This window comes from Caretta caretta, chromosome 25, assembly GCF_965140235.1.
Source record: "Caretta caretta isolate rCarCar2 chromosome 25, rCarCar1.hap1, whole genome shotgun sequence".
NCBI lineage: Eukaryota > Metazoa > Chordata > Testudines > Cheloniidae > Caretta > Caretta caretta.
This window is the reverse complement of record NC_134230.1, coordinates 16,934,452-16,957,677: the sequence shown is the minus strand read 5'-3', so window position 1 is coordinate 16,957,677 and position 23,226 is coordinate 16,934,452. Positions and strand designations below refer to the sequence as shown.

At 57.9% G+C, this 23,226-nt stretch overlaps 2 protein-coding genes across 4 annotated transcripts in view; both read right to left on the bottom strand.

The window, feature by feature from the left end:
* Positions 1-351: 351 nt before the first annotated feature.
* Positions 352-17,404, bottom strand: OCEL1 (occludin/ELL domain containing 1). Its single transcript, XM_048830736.2, has 7 exons — positions 17,249-17,404; positions 9,490-9,628; positions 5,521-6,736; positions 4,155-4,348; positions 3,550-3,721; positions 2,424-2,474; positions 352-1,548 (listed from the first exon to the last, which is right to left on the bottom strand). Exons 3-7 carry the CDS (start codon positions 6,646-6,648, stop codon positions 1,429-1,431), a joined length of 1,665 nt encoding a protein of 554 aa, XP_048686693.2. The 5' UTR covers positions 6,649-6,736; positions 9,490-9,628; positions 17,249-17,404; the 3' UTR covers positions 352-1,428.
* Positions 17,405-18,879: 1,475 nt separating this feature from the next.
* Positions 18,880-23,226, bottom strand: part of KCNN1 (potassium calcium-activated channel subfamily N member 1) — a 72,739-nt gene continuing 68,392 nt past the window's right edge. For all 3 annotated transcript variants that reach the window (XM_048830738.2, XM_048830737.2, XM_048830739.2), the window contains 2 exons: positions 21,609-21,678; positions 18,880-20,369 (listed from right to left, as the gene is read on the bottom strand). In XM_048830738.2, the coding sequence (XP_048686695.1) occupies positions 20,082-20,369; positions 21,609-21,678 (358 nt within the window). In that variant the 3' untranslated portion in view covers positions 18,880-20,081. The remainder of the gene's footprint in view (positions 20,370-21,608; positions 21,679-23,226) is intronic.

Sequence of the window (23,226 nt, the reverse complement as noted above, 5' to 3'; positions counted from 1 at the left end):
CTCACTCTGCTCCCTAATGACCACATGGGGACGGCCCAGGAACTGAACCTGGGACCTTCCCAGGAAGAGCACGAGACTTTCATGAGCTTGAACTAAAGAAGTAAATCCCCCTGGGGGGAAGCTGCAACAGAGTCACATCCTCTGGGGGGAGAGGGGCGTGTCTCAGGGCACGGTGAGCAGAGAGCTCCGCTAATTTCCCACGTGATGCTGCTATGACCCACAGTGCTTTTAGCGGAGAGCACGTGTGTTAGCATCCCTTCCCTCACATCTTCCCCTTCGGGGACCCTCTCCAGGGGAATTCTGGCGCAGGGCAGGGCAGATCCTGCTGGCTACAGGGACTTCACACACGGGCCGCCAAGTGTATTTTATTCACTGGAAAAGCCATTGCTCCTTAGGGACAGTTACGGGCACCCCCCAAAGCTCAGTTTTTGCTGCACAGATGAATGCTGCCCCTCTCCTCCGCTGGCTGCTTTGCAGACAGAGTAAGGGAGAGTGGCAATGAAGTCATGCCCGTAAGAGGCAATCTCCAGCCTGGCTCCCAGGGCTCCAGCCAGGGACCACATTACAGGAGTCAGGGTCCCAATCCTGCTCCCGCTGAAGTCAATGACCTGATTCAGACCAGTGCAAGTCCACTGTCCTCAGTGCCATGACTCCCGAGTTTACACCAGCATGAAGTGACCACAGATCCAGGCCCGGGGGCGTTTTATCCTCCCATCACAACAGCTCTCTTCAGCCAGAAGCTTTGTCCAGTTTCACAGCTTCTCCCCAGGGTCCGCCTAGAGGATGGGTCTGGCTGCTGCTGGCTGGAGCAGATGCACCGTGCACCTGGTTACCTATTCCCGTGAGCAGGAGTGATGCACCTCTCCCCACCCCGCCTAGAGGATGGGTCTGGCTGCTGCTGGCTGGAGCAGATGCACCGTGCACCTGGTTACCTATTCCCGTGAGCAGGAGTGATGCACCTCTCCCCACCCCGCCTGAGGCCCCATTCCTCCCACCCCTAGCTTCGGTCCCACCTGGAGGGTGCACACCAGCAATGCTGGTTCCCAGCCCCGGCTGGTGAGGGGGCAGCACGGGGCAGGGATGGTGCCTGACCCACATGTGACCCAGCTGAGGTGTGTGTGTGATGCACAGGAGGCCACAAGGCACAAGCACCCCCATAGGTGCTGGAACTAGGGGTGCGGCCGCACCCCTTGGCTGGGACTGGTTTCCATTATAGACAGGGTTTACAGTTTGGTTCAATAGCTCTCAGCACCCCCACTATACAAATTGTTCAAGCCCCCCTGAGCGCCCCCCAGTGTCCTGTATCCTGCTCTCTTTCAGGCCGAGATCTTCCAGACATCAGCAAGCCCCAGAGTAAATCAGGGCTGGCGGCCAGGGTGTTGGGGACCAGCCTAGGGGCGGTATGGTGCCACCCCGCAAGTGCCAGGCTCAGAAGTACATGGAGCCCTCCTTGGCCGTCCGGTCGTACTCCTGGATCCGCGCTTTGATGTGCGTGAGCTTCTTCTTCAGGTAGTCACAGCGCTCCTGTTTCTCCAGGAAGGTGGGGTCCTGCAGGGATGGGGAACGGGTCCTTTGTCAGCATCACCACTGCTGGATCTGGGCTTCACCCCCCTATCCGCTGCCCGCGGGCATTCACAAAACAATGACCAGAGACTGAACTGGGGAACAGGGTTTCCAAAAGGATCCAGGATTTGCTCCACGCTCCCGACCCTGCGGGGAGCTGCATCCCTGCTGGCACCGACCGGGCCCCGAACAGCTCTTGAGCCAAGCGGAGAAGCAGGGAGCGCTTTCACCTGGGGACGTTCCTTTGTACGGAGTCTGAGCCCTCAGCTGGGAAGGCCAGAGCCGTTGTGGCTGCCCTGTTGTGAGCAGCCCCAGGATTGAGAGACGGCACAAAATCCCGTCAGCCAGTCTGGGGACCCCAAGAGAATCACAGGTTCTATCTGCATCCAACAGCCACCATAGAGAATCCCCATTCGAGTCATTTGAACCCAGTCTGGCTCTTCCGTACCACAGGGGCTCCGCAGCCACACGTGTGGGAATGCCCAAGACCCCCCAGTTGGCCAGAGGGGCCCTGCTCGTTTGGGAGAATTCTTTAGCCAGAGGTGCCCCAAGCACCGTTCAAATGGGGACACGGGCAGGAGAACCTCAGGGCAGGTCTGTTCAGCTATTGGGATGTGACTAGCTCATGCGGACACACCCAAGCTGGCTTGAATCCGGCTAGCTCGGCCATCGGGGCAGGGAGGTTGTGCTGCCGCGGCGTCACTGGGACCCGAGCTAGCTCAGATACGTCTGCACACTGCAATCACGCCCTGTGATGGGGCGAGCCCCAGGGTGTGCAGCGTCCCCCCGAGTCGGTCTGCCTACTAGCCTCCGCCCCTTGGCTTGTCCCGTGCGAGTCCAGCACCATGCCCCTAACTCACCCTCTTTTTCTTCTTGTACTCCTTCCAGATGTTGGAGACCCGGCTCTGTTCCTGCAGAGCACAAAGCAGTGGGTGAGGGGGCCTGGCCGAGCTGTGCCGGACAGGAGCAGGGAGCAGCCCCAGCAAGCGTGGGTCATCAGCAGAGCTGGCGGGAGCGGAAATTTGGCCAGAAGATTTGGAAACATTTTTCTGTTCGGAATTGGCACCTTTCAATTCTGGTGAATCAGCGTTTTCTGACAGGAGACTGCGCCCCTGGAATACTGTGGCCAGCTCCAGGAATTAGCTGCTAACCAGCCAGCCAGGGACCCCACCAACACCCTGGGAATAGAGGGGGGAAATTAACCCCCCTTCAGCTGGGCGTCTGGCAGGGTAACTGTGACAAGTGCCCGGCTGGGAAATGCTGCTGCTCTTTTGATCTGCCAGCTGGGCTCTCAGATCCCGGAAAACCAGGAACTGCTCCTGAACAATCCTCTGTGTCTTAGGGTAGCTCTGAAGACAGCGGGTGGTAAATAACCAGAACTGCAAAGCCTGGAGTTGGCTTGGATCCCAGCAGATGACCAGCTTCCCCTTTCCTCAATCAGCCCTGGGCGTCTGCTCCGAGTATTAATGAAACCAGCAGGAGCCGTGTCGGTTCATGGGCCACAAGGGTTTGACTTGAACTGGCTTCCTCAAGGAAGCCCCAGCGGAACCTGAAGCACAAAGCTCAGTCCCGCCGGTCCAAGGAAAATTTCCGGACAGCTTTGTCACAAGAGCGACAGCGGCTCCTTTCTTGTTCCTGGGGGCTCAGTCGACCCCCTGATGCGTCTAGCCTCACGCCGGAACCAGTCTATGGCTTCGGCCACATTGTACTACCCGTTTCTGCTGCTGGTGGGTTCCCTACCTGTCTCCAGCCCTGGGCTTCTTTGCCAACACTGCGAGAAAGGGGCCGACCAATTCCAGTGGGTTTTTTGTGGCTTGTTCCTGTCCCAGTAGGAAATCAACTGAGACCCGTCAATTCATTCCACCAAACATTTCTCACTGCTGAGCCAGGCAGGATAGGAAACGGACCCCTAGCGGTGGAGAGGCCCCATATCCCAGCCCTGGCTCCGACCTGCCCATGCCGTGCCCCCTCTGGTTAGCAACTGACCTTCCTGCTGGGTGTGAGACGCGGCAGCCGCCTCATCACGGCGTCCAACTCCTTGAACTTCTGCAGCGCCGCATGGACCTCATGGTAGAGCTCCTTGTACTCCCCGTACTGGTCGTTGAAGACGGCCTTGTACTTCTCTCTCTCCTCAGGGCAGCAGATCCCCGGGTATTTCCTACCCAGCCCCAAGAGACTCTGTGATAGGTGGGGGGTGGAGCTGGCAAGGGATGGATCCGCGAATGGTGGGAAAATGTTAACACGTGGGGCAGGAGGAAATCAGGGACTTCTTAGGAAGGAAAGTATCTGCAGACCTAGGTGGGTGCTCAGACATCATGTGTATTATCATCGTACCTAGATGCAGTGACTTGCTCAAGGTCATCCGGCGAGCCCGTCACAGAGGCAGGCATTGAACCCAGGTCACCTGGGTGCCAGGCCAGAGCCTCAGTTCCCGGGATGGAGAGTGACGCAGAAACCCAGTGCTGCCGTCTTAGCACCCCGCCCCGCCCCTGCTAATGACCGTGCTAAACTCACCAGTGCATAGCCCTGAGCCAGCCTTCGCCTGCTCCCGCGGCCGGGGACATGGATGGGGCGGGCGGGTCGTTACTTACACAACATAGTCGGGGACGATGTGCGGCTTCGGGGTGTGCCCTGTTGGGATGGAGCAACTCAAGGCCCCCAACTCCTCTCCCTTCTCGGAGAACGCCAGCTGTTTGGTGACCTTCCTGGGGAGGCTCCCGGACGGCATCACCTCATCCTGGAAGACGATCCGCTTGGGTCTGGCTTGCAGGAGGACGGGGTTGTGCTTAAAGAGACAGAGGGGAGTGAGGCTCAGCAGCAAAGCGGCAACCCACATGGGCCTCAAATAGTGAGCTCCTAGAGCCTGGGTTAACACCCCAGGCCCCATAGCCCACCTCCTCAAGAGCAGCCTCCCATCTCTAGGCATGGCCTAGCCACTGGAGGGAGACCCTGCCTAGGAAGGCAACCCCTCAGCCCCATGCAAAGGGCGAGGGCACAAAGCGGGTGTCTGCACTGTAGGCAGGGGGTGTGATTGCAGCTCCTGTAGATACGGAGATCAGCACTAGCTAGGTAACAATAGCAGGGAAGCTGCGGCGGCATGCCCAGGACCCTGGGTAGGGACCTGAGCTGGCTTTGATGTACTCCAGTGCGCTACGTCTGCAGGAGTGGCAGTCACGCACGTCCCGACGGCTGGGCAGAAATACCCGGAGAGAGGGAGGCTCCTGCCGCACAGAGCCAGCGAGCTGCCAGCCGCCAGTCTGAGTGATGGCCGTCTCTGACGCAGCGGGGGCTGGAGATGGATGGCTGCTCCAGAAGGAGGATTCGTGCATCTTTGGAAGGCTCCGGTTCGTGGGTCCCCCACATGGAACCATTTCCTGTTCCTAAGGAGTTAATCCCCCGGCCCTCAGTATAACCACCACTGTCTCCAGCTCGGGGTTTGCCCCGACCCTTGTAGGACTCTCTGCCACAGCCTCACCCCACACAATGCAACCGTGCATGGGGCTGGGGGCGTAGGGCCAGGTTACTCACAGCCCTGGTGCCCTTTTATACCAGCTAGCCAGGCACGAGCCCCCCGGCGGAGCTCCCCAGCACAAGGAACCCCCTCGGGGGCCTGGGGGGAGAGGGAAGCTGTGGGCAGGCTGGAGGAGGGAGGGGGCGTCTCAAAAGTAGAAGGGGGTGTGGCTTAGGTGGGCCTGCATTCTGCCTCCCTGCAGTGCCCCGTAAGGGCCTTTGTAGCATGGGTGGTGAAACAGGGCACCCGCGGCTTAAGCTAGGGGCCACACCGGCCCCTGTAGCCCTGAAACAGAGGTACCAAGTGCCTCCCCTCTGCCCCTGCCTGGGGCGAATCCTTCCCGGAGCCAAGCGAAGGCGCTGGGCCCTGGGGGCAGGGAAGGGGGCAGAAGCGCTAGGAAGCGGCCGCCTCCTGCTCCAGGGCAGGCGTCCCTGGGGAGGACTCACTAGCGCTTCAAAGGCCTCCCGCTGCTTCCTCGCCATCTCATGCCTCCACATCTTCAGACACACCAGTGCCCCGGCCAGGTAGAGCAGGGTGGTGATGAAGAGGAAGGCGATCGCTGCCACCTGGCCCCCTTCCACCCGGCAGAAGGCAGCTAGGAGCGGGTTGCTGGCGAACATAGAGTAGCACAGGCCGCCACGGTTCACGTCGTTGACGTAGGCGATGGCCGCCCCCATGTAGAGGAGGAACATGATGATGTTGAGGGCGAACTCCGTCAGGGGCCACCAGTGGGAGTCTAGGAGGATGGTCCTATAGTACATGGTGACCCCCAGCCCCAAGAGGATCACCGTGACCAGCCATGCCAGGCTGGCCACCACCAGCACAAAGGGGGTCATGGGGCCGTAATAATTGTACCCGTAGCCCCCCCCAAAGAGGCCGTCCGACAGCAGGTTCCCGCCGTACAGGTTGTACCACTGGTAGTCCTTCTGGATGTAGGCGCAGACACAGGCAAAGACCATGCCGCCAAAGAGCAGCTCCAGCCCGGCCATCAGCCTGAGCAGGCCTGGCCATGACTTCATGTAGGAGTACTTGAGGTTGTAGGCCTCCAGCTTCTCCTCATAGCTCGGCAAGGTGGGTTGGCCCTGCTGGCTCTTGGGGGGAGACATCTCTGTCTCCTGGTTACACTCAGAGGGGCTGGACCAGGAGGGTTCCTGGAAACCGCTGCTGGAGCTGCCATCGCGGGCTGGCCTGCGGCGATCTAACAACGGACTTACGGGTGGAGAGCTCTGGGCAGTGGTGTAGGCCAGCGGCAGGAACGGCTCAGGCTCTCGCCTCCATCTTTGGAAAAAGTTCTTCCACGACGGCGGGATAAAACGCCTGACAGGCTTCAAGTGAGAGGCGTCTTGGTTCTCTGAGCTGCGGGGGACGTCCCCGACGGGTGGCTGGGCGGGCAGGGGAGGCTCACGGGTGGAGGAATCGAAAGAGTCAGATAAGTCGCTCTTGCCAGGGTAGGACCTGCCGGATGCCCTGATCCAGGCTGGCGAGGGCCACATTTGCCAGGAGGAGTTTAGCGGGTCTCTGTCTGACTCCACGATAGGCTGCCTCTTCTCCCTGGAGGAGGTGGAGTTCGCCATGTCCAAGGAGTCATAGCATTTCAGTCCCTAGTCTCATCAGCACCGCTGGGACTGGGGGGAGCTCCCCTCTCTCCGATATGGCCAGGACCTGTTGGAGCAGGAAGGAAGAAACAGGGCCAGGTTAACGCTGAGGGTCATAGGCTCTTTGCTACAAGCCCATTCGTTTATTCATTACATCAGCAAATAAAATTCCCTTGGTGAGAGTTGGCACCCTGCTCTCTCATCCCACTCTCCATTCCTGAGCACCTGCAGCTCCCATTGACTTCAGCTGCAGTGGCCTCCTAGCCCTATGATGGGCAGTGTGGTCTAGTGGCCAGTGGCCAGGAGACCTGTGTTCTTGTCCCAGGCCTGCCCATGGACCTTGGGTAAGTCATTGCCCATCTGTGTGTTTCGCTAGCCTCCTCTTGTCTGGTTAGACTGAGCCCTTCAAGGCAGGGGCTGTCTCATACTGGGTACGTACAGTGCAGCGGGGCCATGGTCTTGGTGTGCACCTTGGAGTGGTGCTGCAGGTGTTCCAGAGCAGGGCTTAGAACCCAGCAATGTCCGCGCTCGGACCGCGAACCCCTCTCCTAGAGCGTTGCCTTGGGCCTGCAGCTCGTTCCCCGTCGGCCGCTGCTGATTGATAAATGTTCAGCACCAAGGGAACAATCTGAACATAAAGAACGTAAGAACGGCCAGCCTGGGTCAGAGCAAAGGTCCATCTAGCCCAGTACCCTGTCTTCCAACAGTGGCCAATGCCAGGTGCCCCAGAGGGAATGAACAGACCAGGGAATCATCAAGTGATCCATCCCCTGTGGCCCATTCCCAGCTTCTGGCACACAGAGGCTAGGGACACCATCCCTGCCCAGCCTGGCTGATAGCCATTGATGGACCTCCAGGAACTTATCTAGTTCCTTTTTGATTGGCTTATGGTGACGTCACCGCCACGCTTACACTCCAATTCTTCCCCATCTGTAGGAATCGGCACGGTTACGAGCCCCTTCAGCTCTGGTGCATTCCAGACCCCTGGGCACCCACCCCATTAATACCACTCAAGGCTGGGCTATAATGGGGCAGCCTGTCAGGCCTTAGTGTTGAATATAGAGAGAATTTCTGGGCTGTTTGGGATTGTTCTCAGCTCGTCGCCCAAACCTCAGGGGCCGCACAATCTCTGTCGGACGTGAAAAGCAATTAGAGTGGCTCCGGGCTGGCACAGCCAGCTTCCTCCGGGGCCTTCTTCCCATGCAAACTGGCACGATGACGGGCGGCTTTCATTGGCCATTTTGCTGCTCACTCGACACCGCCGAGCGCATTGGGTTCAGAAATAACAGCAGCAGCTAACAAAAGAAAGGCCTCCACGTCTAAGGAGAGTCCCCTCCCCTCCTCCAGGCTGCTTGGTCTTTTTCATTTCTCACTCACCGTGGGCACCTGGCTCAGTAGCACCGCCTTATAACCTGGCTTCTACTCAGGGACGTCCCCTGCTGCTTCTGGGGTGGGGATGTGGCTTTTCCCTTTGTACCAGAACAGCCACCCAGGCAAGGTGGGGTCCATAGAACCACGTTTACTAACAACACACAACATGCAAGGACTAATTACATCACACTGCCAGCCTGGCTGCCTTCTAAAACACGGTGAGCACCACCAGCTGGCTCACGAACGAGTTAAAGGGATACGACCCTCTGCACTCACCTGACTAATGCCACTTGCAGTGCAGGGCTAACATCATGGGGGTGCCGATCAGCACCCCATGGAAAAAGACACTAAAGTCACTTTCAATTGAAGTTAATGCGTGTGTGTGAAATCCAGAGGGAACATGCCTTTGACCGGGTTTGGGGATTGACTTGGGGGATCTAACAGCGTAAGCATCTGCTTCTTGAGCCAAAGGAGTGGTCCATCTGCCCAGGGAGACTTTGTTCATCCAGAGGGCCACAGCGAGACTGAGCCCAGAAGAAGTTTGGAGCTCCTGTTTTCTATCTCTAGAGGGCCTGGGGGCGTTCACACAGGGACTGGCTGGAAAACAGGGATTCTTGGGTTTTGTTCCAGATCCGAAAAAAACCACAAGAGCTTTGGAAATTTCATCCACCCCCACATCCACCTCCACATATATGAGAATGAGTGAGACACGCTCCCTCCACCTCCAGAATAGCCCAGTGGCCCAGGCACTCACATGGGTGAGCCAGGTTCAAGTCCCCACGCTGCCTGATTTGGAGCAAGGACTTGAGTGTCCTACTCTGTCATCCCAGGCGAGCCCCAGCCCCTTGGCTGTCCCAGACCTGAGACGCCTTCCTGATGAACGGGCTGTCCGAACCAACACCTTCCCACCTGACGTCTCTGGTTTGATGAATTGGCATTTTCAAGTAGAAAAAACCATTTCATTGAAAAATTCCCACTCGGCCTTAACTAGCGGGGATCTCATCGGTTTGTCTAGGCAAAGCCAGCCTCAGCTGAGCTGCCACCCTGCCTTACCCTGGAGCACACGAAGTCCAGCAGAGAGCCGCACCCCCCCTCCAACCGGGGGCTCGGCTGCCCTGGGGATTCTTGCACGGATGTGGTTGTGCTCTACCAGCAGAGGGCATGGGCTTGTGCCCGTGGGACCTACCCTGGCCACACCACTGCAGGCCCCACATTACACGCCCGGGGCCCACTTCTGCTTCCACGCAAATCAGCAGCTGTGGCGCTGCGGTCAGCAGAGTCGGACCCGGTGATGCCGTTGGGAGCCAGGGCAGGCCCGGTTTGTAGGATCTGCACCAGCGGCGGGTATCTTGGGCTGCTCCAGCCTTCCCAGCGTGGCCGCTAACTGCGCCTACGCTCAAGAAGGGAGGGTCCCCGGGATTTCAAACAGAACACGGCGTGAGCCATTACCTGTCCTTCCCTTCTGGGGCCACAGGCTGCGGGGGTACATAGGTTCATGGCTGATCCTCACCCTCCTGCTGTCATCCCGGCAAAGTCGGGGTATTGTGAAGGCGTCCGGCCCAGCTGCTCCCCTTGGTGCGTTATTAGCCTCCAATGAAAACAGTGAGTTAAACATTAACTGTGCCCAGCCGCCAGGCAGCCCCGTGTGCAGAGCCGGGGGCCCTTGTGTGGCCGGATGATAAGCTCCACCCCTGGGGGGGGAGAGTTCTCATAGAGCGCCCCCACCACTCCACTTCCCTGAAGGCGGGTGGCACTCCGCCCCATGCTTTCCTGCCCATCAGCCAAGCCTTCCTGGTGGCGGGGACGGAGTTACTGCCAGCAAAAATAAAATCTGTGAGAGCTCTGTGCCTGCCAACAGAGATTGTGGGTTCCTATTGACCCCCCCGACGGCTGGGATGCCAACAGGATTCGAACCCGCCAGCTTCAGCAGCCCAGTACAGACCTCTCTGCCACTGGAGCTAAAAGAGTAACTCCATGAACCGGCAGCAGTAGCAGGCTAGGACTGGGGAGGCCAATAGTACGGTTATGAACAGCATGAGGGTGATCACTGCCCCCTACTGGCTGGACTCAGCCGTTTACCATAGGCACTATATTGCTAGCAGATAATGAAGATTTTCCTTTAAATCAAACGGTTGAGACCTGGGCCACAAGGATCGGCGTCCACACGGCCTCAGGCCCAGCTCCGTCCCAGCACACCCAGCTGCACTATGGCTAAAGTGTTTCTCCAATCAATTAGGAGGGGCAGGATCATTCACCTTCCTGGGGCTGGGGTACGACCAGCCCCTCCCTCCTCCCCTGCAGCTAATCAGATTTGGGCTGGGACAACATAGAAAACCATCTGCCGTTTGCTGGGTTGTTTTAAGCATTCCACGTGGCAGCGGCACCTTTCTTGATCTTTATCCCCCCGAACGAATCAGGCATGCTTAACCCCTTCGTTGCCACTGCTCTAGCCCCCTGCCCCCTCGTTGCACTGTTAGTATCACTGAGTCTATAAACTTCTCTCTGGCCTGGTCGGGGGGGTCCCAGCCTGGGGCTCATGGACAGATTTCAGGAGGCCTTGACCACGCCCTGTTTCTTTAGATGAGGCGGAGGGGTCCTGTACCCACACCCTGACCCACTTTTTGTCCTGTTGTAATAGGAGGTCACAGCCCGCAGGATGGGCTGTGCTGGCAGCAACTTAACTAACAACACTTCATGTACCCTAGGCTATCACTGTGTGGGTCTTTGTCCCCCTCTGTTGGCTGCTCCACATACAGTCGGGCTAGGGGGAGACCCATGAGCCCCTCCGGCTGAACTGGGCCGACGAGATTCTTCATGCCAAGCCCAGAAGCCACGGAAAAGCCACTCCATGCCAGGGAGAGGGATGCGTTAGCAAGCGAGACAGAGCAGCTTTCATCTGAGACACTTCAGGCACCTTGTGGGCATGAACCATTCACCCCCAGCCCCTTCTCTCAGGTCGGGTTGATATTCCTCATTCCACAGATAGGGAAACTGAGGCACAGAGCAGGGCCGTGATTTGATTGAGGCCACAGTGGGAGGCAGTGGCAGAGCTGGGCCTGGAACGCAGGGGTCCTGACTGCCAGTCCTCGGGTTCTAACCACTAGACCCTCCCAGCCCCGCATTAGGACACCACAAAGGGCTGCGGCAGAGGGCTTGCCGCACCCTGAAGCGGCCAACGTGACAGCGAGAGACCAAATTAAGAGGCCTGGCTGGGGAGGAGGGTGGGAAATTGAATGTTAAGAAGTCCGAGTCCAGTTAAACATGCCCAGGACAAGTAGCGCTGAGGAGCCACAGGAGCTGATGGCTCTGGTCAACGGGCATCCCTTTGCAGCAGCAGGGGGCACCCTCCCCCTACAGTTCACACTGGGCCCAAGTTATTTGTGAAGCAGAATAAAGGAGCATCTTTGTCCAATAGACTACAGCACCCCCTGCCAGCCTCAGCCGGTGCCCGCAGACCAATCCCAGGTAGGGCTGGGTCCCCCTTCCTCTCACAGGGCAGCCACCCCGTGACACCGTCCACCCCGTCTCCACGGTGCTCCCAGCCATGCTGGCTAGGTGAGCTTTGGACGCGTGGCATTTTGCTTCCCGGTGCCTTTAGAGGTCAGGGGCTAAACGAGAAGACCAGGCATGCCACAGCCACCCAGCGCCTGCCGTCCTTTGTTCCTAGCCCTGGCGCTTTAGGTCTGGATGGTCCGGAAATCTCAGCTCCCGGGTAGGGCCGGTTTTCAGGCTTATCATTATTACTGAGTCACTGTATTGCAATAGCCCCGGGGTGTCCCAGTCACGGACCAGCCTCCCCGGTGCCCTAGGGGCTGAACAGACACGCAACAAAGAGACCGTCTCTGCCCCAAAGCGCTTCCAGTCTAAACCAGATTATCTCAACAGTGCGCAGCCCCATAGCTCCCATTCTGACACCCACGGGCAGGTTCTTCAGACCCACCCAGCCGAGCAGTTTGGGGCAATCTGGCCCGGATGGATGGCGGGGGCAGGAAGAGGAGGGGCATCGCCTGAAAGTGTGGGCCTGTTGCACAGGTCTGTTGGTAAAACCTGGTTGGATCGTGCTGGGATCCTCTAGGTTTCCTTACTCAGAAACAAGGCCCAGGCAGTGTGAGAGGAAGATGGGGGGTCTTTCAAGAGCTGCAGGGAGCTTCTTGTAGACACCCCGATAAATCCCTAGTGGGGTGCAGGGCCCTGCACATTTTTGTAGGACTGCCCTTAGCCAGGCCAGCAATAAGAGCCCAGGAAACCCAGGTGCAGGTGGGGGGGGCGTTTGTGGGGTCCCCGAGTCGGGTTTGCACTAATTTCACAGCCCCCCATGGTTTGGCTCCTACAAACCCCAAATCTCAAAGCAGAAACCATCGTTGTGGCCATGAGCCACCTGCTCTTGGGCAACAGAAAACCAAGCGAGAGACAAGCCGTTTCCATCCAGGAATCCCACACAGCCTCCCAGGGCAGGTGTTCTTCTCCCTACTTTACCAATGGGGAAACTGAGGCACGGGGGGGAGGGAGTTGTTCAAGGTCACAAAGCAAGTCAGAATCTTGACTCCCCATCCCTGCTCCTGGCTTTCCTGCTCTAACCACTAGGCGCCCCGACCCCACCCTCTGAAAGCCCACACTAGAACCCCAGAGTCCTGATTCTCATCTGTCCCTGCTCTAGCCACTGGACTAGACAGCCTCTCTGTTTCATTACAAAGGTTCCAGTTCCCCATCAGTGGGGCCCCACCCACAGCATTCCTGGGTCACCGTCTCCCCCATTCCCTCCGGCTGGCCTGCGGCTGGCTCTGGGATCTCGCTGGCCTCCTCCCAGCAGGGGCCTAGGTACTCTGGCTGGCAAGCAATGACCTGCCCGGCTGTCTTCTCATGCAGAGGCCTCTCCTCTCTGGCTGGGGAAGAGCCATGCTGATGGAAGCACTAAGCACTCGATCTGCTCCAAAGTTGCCCTGGGTGGCTTAGGGGGACACTGGGAGCTAGAGAGCCCCAAAGAACCACAGCGTCTGTCTGCGCCCAGCAGCCTCCCTAGAGAATCCCCCTACCATCACTGCAGTCCAGCCCTACACTTCACCCGCCCAGCTGCCCCCAGCTCAGCCAGAGGGGTCGGTTCACAGCGTCTCCAGCTAAACCAGCTGTGCCCTGCCTCAGACAGCGCCCCCCGGGATAGGCTCAGCTTGGTGAGGCCGGGGAGCCCCGTGGGTCAGAGTCGAAGAGACTGAGCTAACTCCCTGCCCCCACTTGGCGTCTGGACTGATCTGGCCCAGTGTTAAATGCCGGGCCCGCCAGGGAACGCACAAGCAGCCGACACTGACCCAAACCCAGCTGAGGGCGGGAGTCCTGTTCTTGGCTTGGCTCACTCAGATCATAAACACAGCCATGGCCTTGGCTTCCCCCCTCCCTCCCACTGGTGCCCCCCCCATCCTGATCCACAGCCCCTGTCGCTATTCCAGCCCTGGTGCCCCTCAGTCCCGACTTGCAGCCCCCCCCCCCCCCATCTCTGTAGTTGGTTCACACTGGACTGTCTTTAGTCAGGGGGAGGTGGGGAACCAGCTTGGCACGTATAGATGGGGCCTGCAGAGTGCATCGGAGACGACTCCTTCCCCGGCTCCGGCTCTCAGCAAAGCCAAGGTGGCAGGTTGATGGATGAGGCTGGGACAGCTCGCAGGCTGGATCCATAATGGGAAGGGGAAGCGCCGTGGCTCCCGGACGTGGTTATTGATGTGTTCTTGGCCAAGCGGCAGAGAGAGATGGAGGGGCCAAGCTGGGCGGATGTGGGCGAGGGGGATAGTCACAGAACAGCTGCCATTCCAGCCCTCAATTACCAGCTGAAGTTCATTTCACGCCTCACAAGGTGCTTGGCAGGAGGATTTTTCAAAAATCAAATAAAAGCAGCCACAATGAACCGCTCCTCCCCTCACCCCCCATGGGCTCAGGCCCTCGCAGGCATGGCCCTGGTTTAAAGAGGAAGGGTCAGAGCCTGAACTTCCTCTTGGCCTCCAGCCTCAGTCACCTGCTCTAGCATTAACTCCCCCCACCCCCCGAGCCCTGTGCATGGTGCAGCAGCTGGCTCTGTGGGGAGGGGGTTATTCCAGGGGGTTCGGTAGCTGAGCTGCCATTGGGATTTTAGGGTATTTTGCCTTATTGTCTCTATGCAAAGGACAAGATCGGGGAGAGGGACACAAGTCTTATACAAGTCAGAGGGCTGGTTCAGAGGGGAGTAGCCAATAGCTCAGGGGCAGATTCAGGGAGAGAACCCAGGAGTCCTGACTCCCTGCCCTCTCTACTCCAACCATGAGACCCCATCAGCTTCACAGAGCTGAGGACAGAACCCAGGAGTCCTGGCTTTCAGCCATCCACAGCACTCAGCACTCCCCTCAAGCACCTGGCTTGCTGGGTGTGAATCTAGTACCCCGTATAGAGTCCATACTGATCCCCCTCGAACCAGACACTGCCAAGGGCAGATATCTGGGACACAGCTCAGGCTTGTTCCCCCGGACTCTATGCCTGATGCTAATGGCCCAGATGCACCGGTCTGGGTCACTGCTCACCTGCAGAGGTGCCAGGTCCCCTCCATACTCATTGGTTTCCAGGCTCTGCAGAGGGCACGGCTACTTGCTGTGTGCTCTGATGTGATCCTGCCTTGGATGTCTGTGCTCCTTCCCTGCACTGCACGGCGGGGCTCGGAGTGCAGGAAGAGTCAGGCTGAGAGATGCTCCCCTTCCCGCCCCATTAGAGTCACACTCTCCCCATCAAAGCTCTTTGCTGTTTATGATCCCACAGCCCTAAGGAATGCCAGTGAGAGGGGGTGAGCGAGCACCTGCCTTTGCCAGCTGGAGCCGAGGGCCCAATCTGCATCGCCATCCTCTGCACAGTTGCAAAGTAAATTAGTTAATTAATCCATAAAGCCCCCTCAGGGAGGCAGGTGAGGATTATCCCTGTGTTAGGGAGGGGAAAACTGGCACAGACAGGTGAAGTGACTTGCTCAGATTACAACAAGCAGAATGGAACCCAGGAGTCCTGATCCCTCCTCTACCTACTAGAGAACACTCCCTTCTAGAGCTGGAACCAGGTGTATGGATTCCCAGCCCCCCCCCCGCTCTAACCACTAGACCCCACTCCTCTCCCAGAGCCAGGGATAGAACCCAGGAGTCCTGGCTCCCCATTCCCCAGGGAGTTATGAACCAATCCTTCATTTCAAACCCAGGATCAAGCCCAACTGCTGCAGAATGCAATTGGACCAGTTGGAATTTGGCTGGGAGGCCAGAGGTCATGCCCTGACTCATTGTTAAAGTGCCAGGTGGTCTCTGCTGACCACAGTGGCCGGCCACTCAGCACACTAAAGGAGAGCGACAGGCAGCAAGTCACCCCCACGGGACCTCAGCAGCTCCTGTGCTCCACACAGCAGGTTCCATGGTGTTCATGGAACCAGCCCAGGGACACTGCAAATGCCCTTAAGGCTGCTTGACTCCTCCGTGACCCAGGTCTGGGCTCTTGGGTCAACTCCAACCCTGCTTCAGTCAGTCCCCAGAGATGTCTGCAGCTAAAGCAATTTGCACCAGGCCACATTTTCAGCCCTGAGGTCTTCCTGTGCCCCATCCCTCCAGGTCACGGGACGATCAGTTTCCAAACCAAGGCAAGGACTCGTGGGCAGATGCCCTGTGCTGGGGCAGAGCCTCACCTGCACCCCATTGGGCCCACAGGTCTAAATCCTGCTCCCACCAAAATCAACGGTAAAGCTCCTATTGGCTTCCACAGGATGCGTGATCTGGCCCAGCCACTAATATCAAGCCTGCAGAGTGAACTGTAGGACCATGACAGCTGCCATCCCAGGGGATTGAACTCATAGATTCATAGACTCATAGATATTAAGGTCAGAAGGGACCATTATGATCATCTAGTCTGACCTCCTGCACAACGCAGGCCACAGAATCTCACCCACCCACTCCTGCGATAAACCTCTCACCTATGTCTGAGCTATTGAAATCCTCAAATCATGGTTTAAAGACTTCAAGGTGCAGAGAATCCTCCAGCAAGTGACCCGTGTCCCATGTTACAGAGGAAGGTGAAAAACCCCCAGGGCTTCTTCCAATCTACCCTGGAGGAAAATTCCTTCCCGACCCCAAATATGGCGATCAGCTGAACCCTGAGCATGTGGGCAAGATTCACCAGCCAGATACCCAGGAAAGAATTCTCTGCAGTAACTCAGATCCCACCCCCTCTAACATCCCAGCACAGGCCATTGGGCCTATTTACCATGAATAGTTAAAGATCAATTAATTGCCAAAATCATGTTATCCCATCATACCATCTCCTCCATAAACTTATAGAGTTTAATCTTGAAGCCAGATAGGTCTTTTGCCCCCACTGCTTCCCTTGGAAGGCTATTCCACAACTTCACTCCTCTGATGGTTAGAAACCTTCGTCTAATTTCAAGTCTAAACTTCCCGATGGCCAGTTTATATCCGTTTGTTCTTGTGTCCACATTGGTACGGAGCTTAAATAATTCCTCTCCCTCCCTGGTATTTATCCCTCTGGTTTATTTATAGAAAGCAATCATATCTTCCCTCAGCCTTCTTTGGGTTAGGCTAAACAAGCCAAGCTCCTTGAGTCTCCTTTCATAAGACAGGTTTTCCATTCCTCAGATCATCCTAGTAGCCCTTCTCTGTACCTGTTCCAGTTTGAATTCATCCTTCTTAAACATGGGCTCAAAGCACAAGGCAGTTCACCAAGAGCCAAGGTGCCCCAGACTCACCGCTGTAGCTCAGGCCCAGAGGGGTGCCCAGAACTACAGCTGGGTGACATTGTTCCCCCGAAACTTTTTGTAGCCAAAAATGCAGGTTCGGCAACACCAAAATCGCCTGTGAATTCATGTGGCTTTCGCCGAACTGGCTCAGTCGGAAAAAACCCTCGACAAAAAACAAATCAAAACATTTTGTTGGACAGTTTCGATTTTTTAGCTCACTGTGTTTTCAAAAAAATGACCAACTGTTCAGAAACGCTCAAACTGGAAACGAACCGGTTCACATTTTGGGCTGAACAAAGCGTTTCCTTTGACCTGAAACAATTTTTTCCCCCCAACTTTGATTTGCCCCACGTTTCAACAATGTTTGTTTTCAGTTCGACCTGGAACAATTCCTTCCCCCTTCTCCCCCCTCAGAATTGAAAGTGAACTGAAAAATCCTTTATTTCCCCAGGTCTCCCTGCTATACACACTCACCGGTGAGTTACACAATAGCCAACCTTTGGCTTTCCTGCTGCTCTGTAGCTGGCTCCCTTTCAGGTGTCGGTAGCAAGGGGTTTTCTTTTAATCCAGGATCCCTGAATGAAGGCTTCTCCAAGAGATAACATGAGTATCTCAGGCCAAGCTGACATAGCAGGAGGAGAAAGAAGTAAACCGTTCATCCGGTAAATATTACAGATCTCGCCAAGCCGCATCCTGCGGCAGTGCATAGAAAACACTGGCCATACGCTGGTCTCTTTATTTATTTATTTTTCCCTTTAAAAAAAAATTCAGTATTCCTAAGGAAAAGTCATAAAGGACCAGACCCGTCGCACCTCCCTCATTCTCCCCTGCCCCCCTTCCGCCACCGCTCCTGCCAGGATCTGAAGTTTGGCTTCAAAGGAAAAGGGTTTATTTGAAAGTTCCCTGGATTCTGCCATCAGAACCCACATACTGGAGTGAAGCTGGAGGCCAGGGGACCGAGGCCCTGCACTGCTGCGCCGGCATTTGCACCAGTGCGAAGTGGGCGTGAAACGCTGCTACTCTGACTCGATAGCATTTGACTTTGCACTGGTGTAAATGACGGTGCAAGGTGCAGAAGTCTCTCCTTGCAAGACATTTAAAATTGCATTTACAATGAGGACCAGCCCTGCCCCTCCCTTGGTAAATCACAATGGAACGGTTTGTTGCGCCAGGCACCCGCCTCAAACACAGGAGGCCTTTGATTGGCTGAGCATCCCCTGCGTGCCTTAGGGCGTTCCGTCAGCGCTGGGTTGAGACCATTCACAAAACCCGGGGAGGGGGGTGAGCAGCACGATGAGGAAAACGGGGCTGTCGGGGTCACCCCGTGACACTACCTGGTATCAGTGACCCCTCCTGCATTAGGGTTCGGATTACAAACCCCACACAGTGCACCTGGTCTCTGGGACGTTTGGCACAGAGGGTGAACTTGTCCACTGAGACAGAACCAGAACCCTGGATCCCAACCCCACCCCTGGGTTATGGCTTGGGCTCCCAGGCGGCTTCCTCCACCTGGGCCTTGAGCCCCGTGATGGCTTCGTGTCCCCAGACCATGTCTCCCCTAGGGGACCAGGACAGCGGCACAGCTGGGAGCCTCATTGCACAGCACCGAGAATGCCCCTGGTCCAGTCCCTCCTGGGCCCCAGCCTCCCTGGGCTTTGTGAATAGCACTGAGTACGCTTGAGACTCAGGCGTTAACCAGCAACCGGCAGCCTTTCCCCACAAGGGCAGGGACCTCCGACATTTCATGGTGGGGACCACAACTCCACCTGGGGATCCTAGAATCATAGAAGATTAGGGTTGCAAGAAACCTCAGGAGATCACCTAGTCCAGCCCCCTGCTCAAAGCAGGACCAACCCCAACTAAATCATCCCAACCAGGGCTTTGACAAGCCCTGGGATGTTTCACAGATACCTCCCCTTCCAGCACCCACCTCCGGTCCCCTTCCCCATCACCACCTCCATCCCCCTTCCCCATCGCCTGGAACTCACCTCCTTCCCCCTTCGCTGTCACCCGGCACCCACCTTCCCTCCCATTTCCCAATGTCTGGTCCCAAGTTGCAACCCATCTCTCATTCCCCATTGTCCAGCACCCACCTCCCCTCCCCCCCATACCCCGGCACCCGGCACCCACTCCCTTGCCATTTGTGATGACAGAAAACCTCAGTGGCTCACCCAGAAGATTGATGCCAGGGGTGTAGTTCATATAATGTTTAGCTTTTAACATCATTCAAGCGGGGGGACCAGCCCCCTGTGCTCAGCCATCCCTCCCCAGGGCAGCGCTCTGAGGGCAGGCTCATGGGGCAGGTAACTCTGAGTTAAATCCCCACTCTGCTCACTTCCCCCCTCCCTGGAATGTGGGGCATTGCTCTGCCCCCACCTGCCACCCAGCGTTCACTATACAGAGTTCCTTCCGCAATCCGCAGCCGGATTCAGACCCATCCCAGGTCCCGGCTGCCGTGTGGTTGTGGTCAGGAGCCATCATCATCAGAAGCTCTTCAGGCTGGGCGGGATCGGCTGCGCCTGCCCTGTTCACAGTCTGTATTGGCTTAATATTGCAGCCAGGAATCTCACAGCGCTTTACAATGGTCTGTATTATTATCCCCCATTTTACAGATGGGGAAACTGAGGCACAGAGTGGTGAAGTGACTAAGATGAGGTCACCTAGTGGGAGAGCCAGGCATAGAACCCCAAAGTCCTGATTCCTAGTCCCTGCCCTGCTCTAACCGTGAGACAGCACCCCCCTTCCTAGACCCGGGGAGAGAAGCTGGGAGTCCTGGCTCCCTGCCCTCCAGCTCTAAGCATTAGATCTCCCCTGCTTTCCCAGAGCCAGAACTAGACCCCCGATTCCTGGCTCCCAACAGAACCCAGGTGTTCTGGTTCCCAGATCCCCTTCTTGCCACCACTCAAACCCTCTCCCACTTCCCAAAGCCCCCTAAAGAACCCAGGAGTCCGGCCTCCCAGCCCTGTGCCCTAACCACTAAACCACGCCCCTTCTGTATGGCTCCTTGTCAGGACGACCTAGAGCAGTGCCCTGCCTCCACCCAACCTGTGCCAGTTCCATGTGCGGCCGGGTCCCCTTGCCATGAGCACTGGGGCACCGGGTGCCGCTTTGGATTCCCTGCCCCCTCCTCCCCAAGATAAAGGCAGCCCTAACTCCAGTCTAGGCCCATACGGCAGCTCTAGCTTCACTCCAGCACGATGAACTCCAGGAGTTTAACTGTACAGGGCTTTACAGAACAAAGCAAACAAGATCAGCCACACAATGGCCAGACATAAACAGGCCCGAGTGCCGGGCCCGCCCCCTGGTGTCACCCGCTGTCCGACGAGGTGTGGGGAGCGGTGGAAGGAGACGTCCGCCGGCGCGTCGGCGTCCACGAGGACCTCTCCGAGCTGTTGGAGATGGGGCAGAACCTGGGGGCGCAGCGCTTGGCCAGCTCTCGCTGCTGCTGGCTTATGGCTTGGCTGATGAGTCCCGGCAGGGCGTGCAGGCTGAGGCCCAGTGCGTCGATCTTGCTCTCCAGCGTGTTGATGCGTTTCTCCAGGTCCTCGTTGCGCTCTTGGAGCTCGGAGATCATGTCGTACATGACGTTCTGGGTCTGCCGGAAAGACGGGGCGAGGCCAGGTGCTGAGCAAAGGTGCTCAGACCCGACAGCATCTCAGCAGGCAGCCCCAGGGCTCCTGGCCTTGAATCTCCCAAGGCGCTAGTAGCCATTGAGGGCTCCTGATACCCATCCTCAGGGGTTAGGGCTCACACCCAGGGGGCAGTGACGTACCGAAGTGATTATTCTGCCAAGGCTACACAGCGAGAGCCAGGGGAGAACTGGGAATAGAACCCAGGAGTTCTGGCACCCAGTGCCTCGCTCCAACCACTAGACTCCACTTCCCTCCCATAGCCAGGGATAGAACCCAGGAGTCCTGACTCCCAGCCCACCCCATCTGCTCTAATACACCAGCGCCACTTCCCTCCCATAGCCGGGATAGAACTCAGCAATCCCGTCCCCTGCTCTAACCACTAGACCCTTTCCCCCTCCCATAGCCCAAGGTAGAACCCAGACCTCACTCCACTCCCGGAGCTGGGAATAGAACCCAAGATTCCTGGCTCCCAGCCCCCGGCTTGAACCACTAGCACAGGGGTGCGCAATCTATGGCCCGGGGGCCTCATCTGGCCCTTCATACATTTTAATCCAGCCCTTGAGCTCCTGCTGGGGAGCGGGGTTGGTGGCTTGCCCCGCTCTGCACGTGCCATGGCTCTGCATGGCTCCCGGAAGCAGCGGCATGTCCCCCCTCTGTTTCCTATCCGCAGGGGCAACCAAGGGGCTCTGCACGCTGCCCTGCCCCAAGCGCCGCCCCTGCAGCTCCTATGGGCCAGGAACCACAGCCAACGGGAGCTGCAGGGGCAGTGCCTGCGGACAGGGCAGGGCGCAGAGACACCTGGCCGCGCCACCGCATAGGAGCCGGAGAGGGGGACATGCTGCTGCTTCTGGGAGCTCCTTGAGGTAAGCGCTGCCCGGAGCCTGCACCCCTGACCCCCTTCTGCGCCCCAACCCCCTGCCCCAGCCCTGATCCCCCTCCTGCTCTCCGAACCCCTCGGTCCTAGCCTGGAGCATCCTCCTGCACTTCCAACCCCTCATCCGCAGCCCCACCTCAGAGCCCACACCCCCAGCCAGAGCCCTCACCCCCGCCCCCCAACCCTCAATTTCCTGAGCATTCATGGCCCGCCATACAACTTCCATACCCAGATGTGGCCCTCGGGCCAAAAAGTTTGCCCACCCCTGCACTAGAGCCCAGCCCTGGTGCAGCACACTGCTGGGGCCGGACGTCTCCCGGTAGCTCACCTTTGCCAAATCCACCAGGGTGTTTGCCTGGTCATTCAGTTTCCGTTGCTCCATTTTCACACTCCTCAATCTAGAGCAAAAGAAGTGACACTGGGTCAGTGGCCCCTGTCCGGCAGCCGGAGAACGGGGCCTGGGGCGGCCCTTCCCGAGGACATGCACCGCGTTCCACAGCCCGGCTGGCTGGCTCCAACGCACAGACATGCAGCTGTCGAATGAGGCAGCCCCTGTGGAATCTCAGGGCAGGGGGGCCGATCCCCTTGCTCCTGGCGCGCTTTTCAAGCCCTGTGCTGCCACGCCCTGCCGGAGAACAAATCTCGCCCCAGCTCCCTCCAGGAGCAGGTGCCAGGTCGGCAATCAACCTTCGTGGGCACTTGGGAGCAAGGAGGAACCTTGGTGTCTGAGGCCCCGTGGGGCTCCTGTGAGTAAATGGGGCTCTGGCCTCACTGGAGAGCACCCACACAACAGCCAGACGGTGGCGCTATAGAGAACCACTACCATGCAGACAGGCCTGGAAATGGGACTGAGATGCCCTGCGATGAATTTGGATGCAGAGGAGATGGGGCCGCCCGGGGGATGCAACAAACGACCTTCGGGGCAGGGGCTGGGCTGGGCGGTTGAAAAGGGACCTTGGAGTGGCGCTGGGCTGATGCGGACTGGGGAAGCCTTCGAATGAATGAGAGTCATTGGAGATGTCACAGCTTAGAAGGGCTTTCTCTACAGGCACTGTCTCCTCCCCGCCCCCCACCCCGCTGCAGTCACCCCTGGCCTAGCTGCTGCCTAGACACCCCCGCCCCCCCCAACCCCGTTCTGCAATTAACTCCCATGGCAGCCCTCCCTCCTCTGCTCCTAGGCTGGGATGCCTTGCATTCAACCCCTTGGGAAGGCACAGAAGCAAAAGGATGGAGGCATCTCTGCCCCCCTTTCTCTGCAGCCCCCATTGGCAGCTCCCTCCCTGTGCCCTAAATTGGCCTTCGCTCAGCCGCCCTGGGCAGTTCCCATCTCACCGCCTCAATCCCTCCTCTGCCGTGCCCTGAAACTCCATTCAAGGCCATGCGGGTGGAATTCAGGGAGCCCTGGGAGTTCTGAGAGGTTCTCGATCATGTGTTCCAAGACTGCCCCCTAGATCCAGCACTGCCCCTGGGCTATAGGCCCCAGCCCTGCCTTTTCTAGCATCAGGGTGGCAAAGAGCGACGGGGGACACATTTCCAGGCCTTGCTCAAAGGCGCTCCGTTTACAACTAGCCCCTTGCTGGGATGCGGAGGCTAACGGTGCTGTAACTCCCCTTCCAGCTTGCCCGAAAGCAGGCCCTGGCCCGCGCTCGCTCTGGGGACATCTCCGCTGCGCTCAGAGGGGTGACTGTGGCTAAAAATAGCCGTGAAGCTGAGGCAACATGGCCCCTGTCATGGGCTGGCTCCGAGTGCACACCGGGGTCCCAGGCAGGATGCCTGGAACATGCTGCTATGGTTTCACTGCTATTTTTCGCCGCGCGTGGATTGACGCTCGGGCAGGTATCCCTGCCTGAGCTGCGGTCACCCTCGGATTGCAGTGGAGACGCACCAAGTGACTCAAGCCCCCGGCAGGGAGAGAAGTCCTGGTAAGCTGCTACATGGCTGCTAGC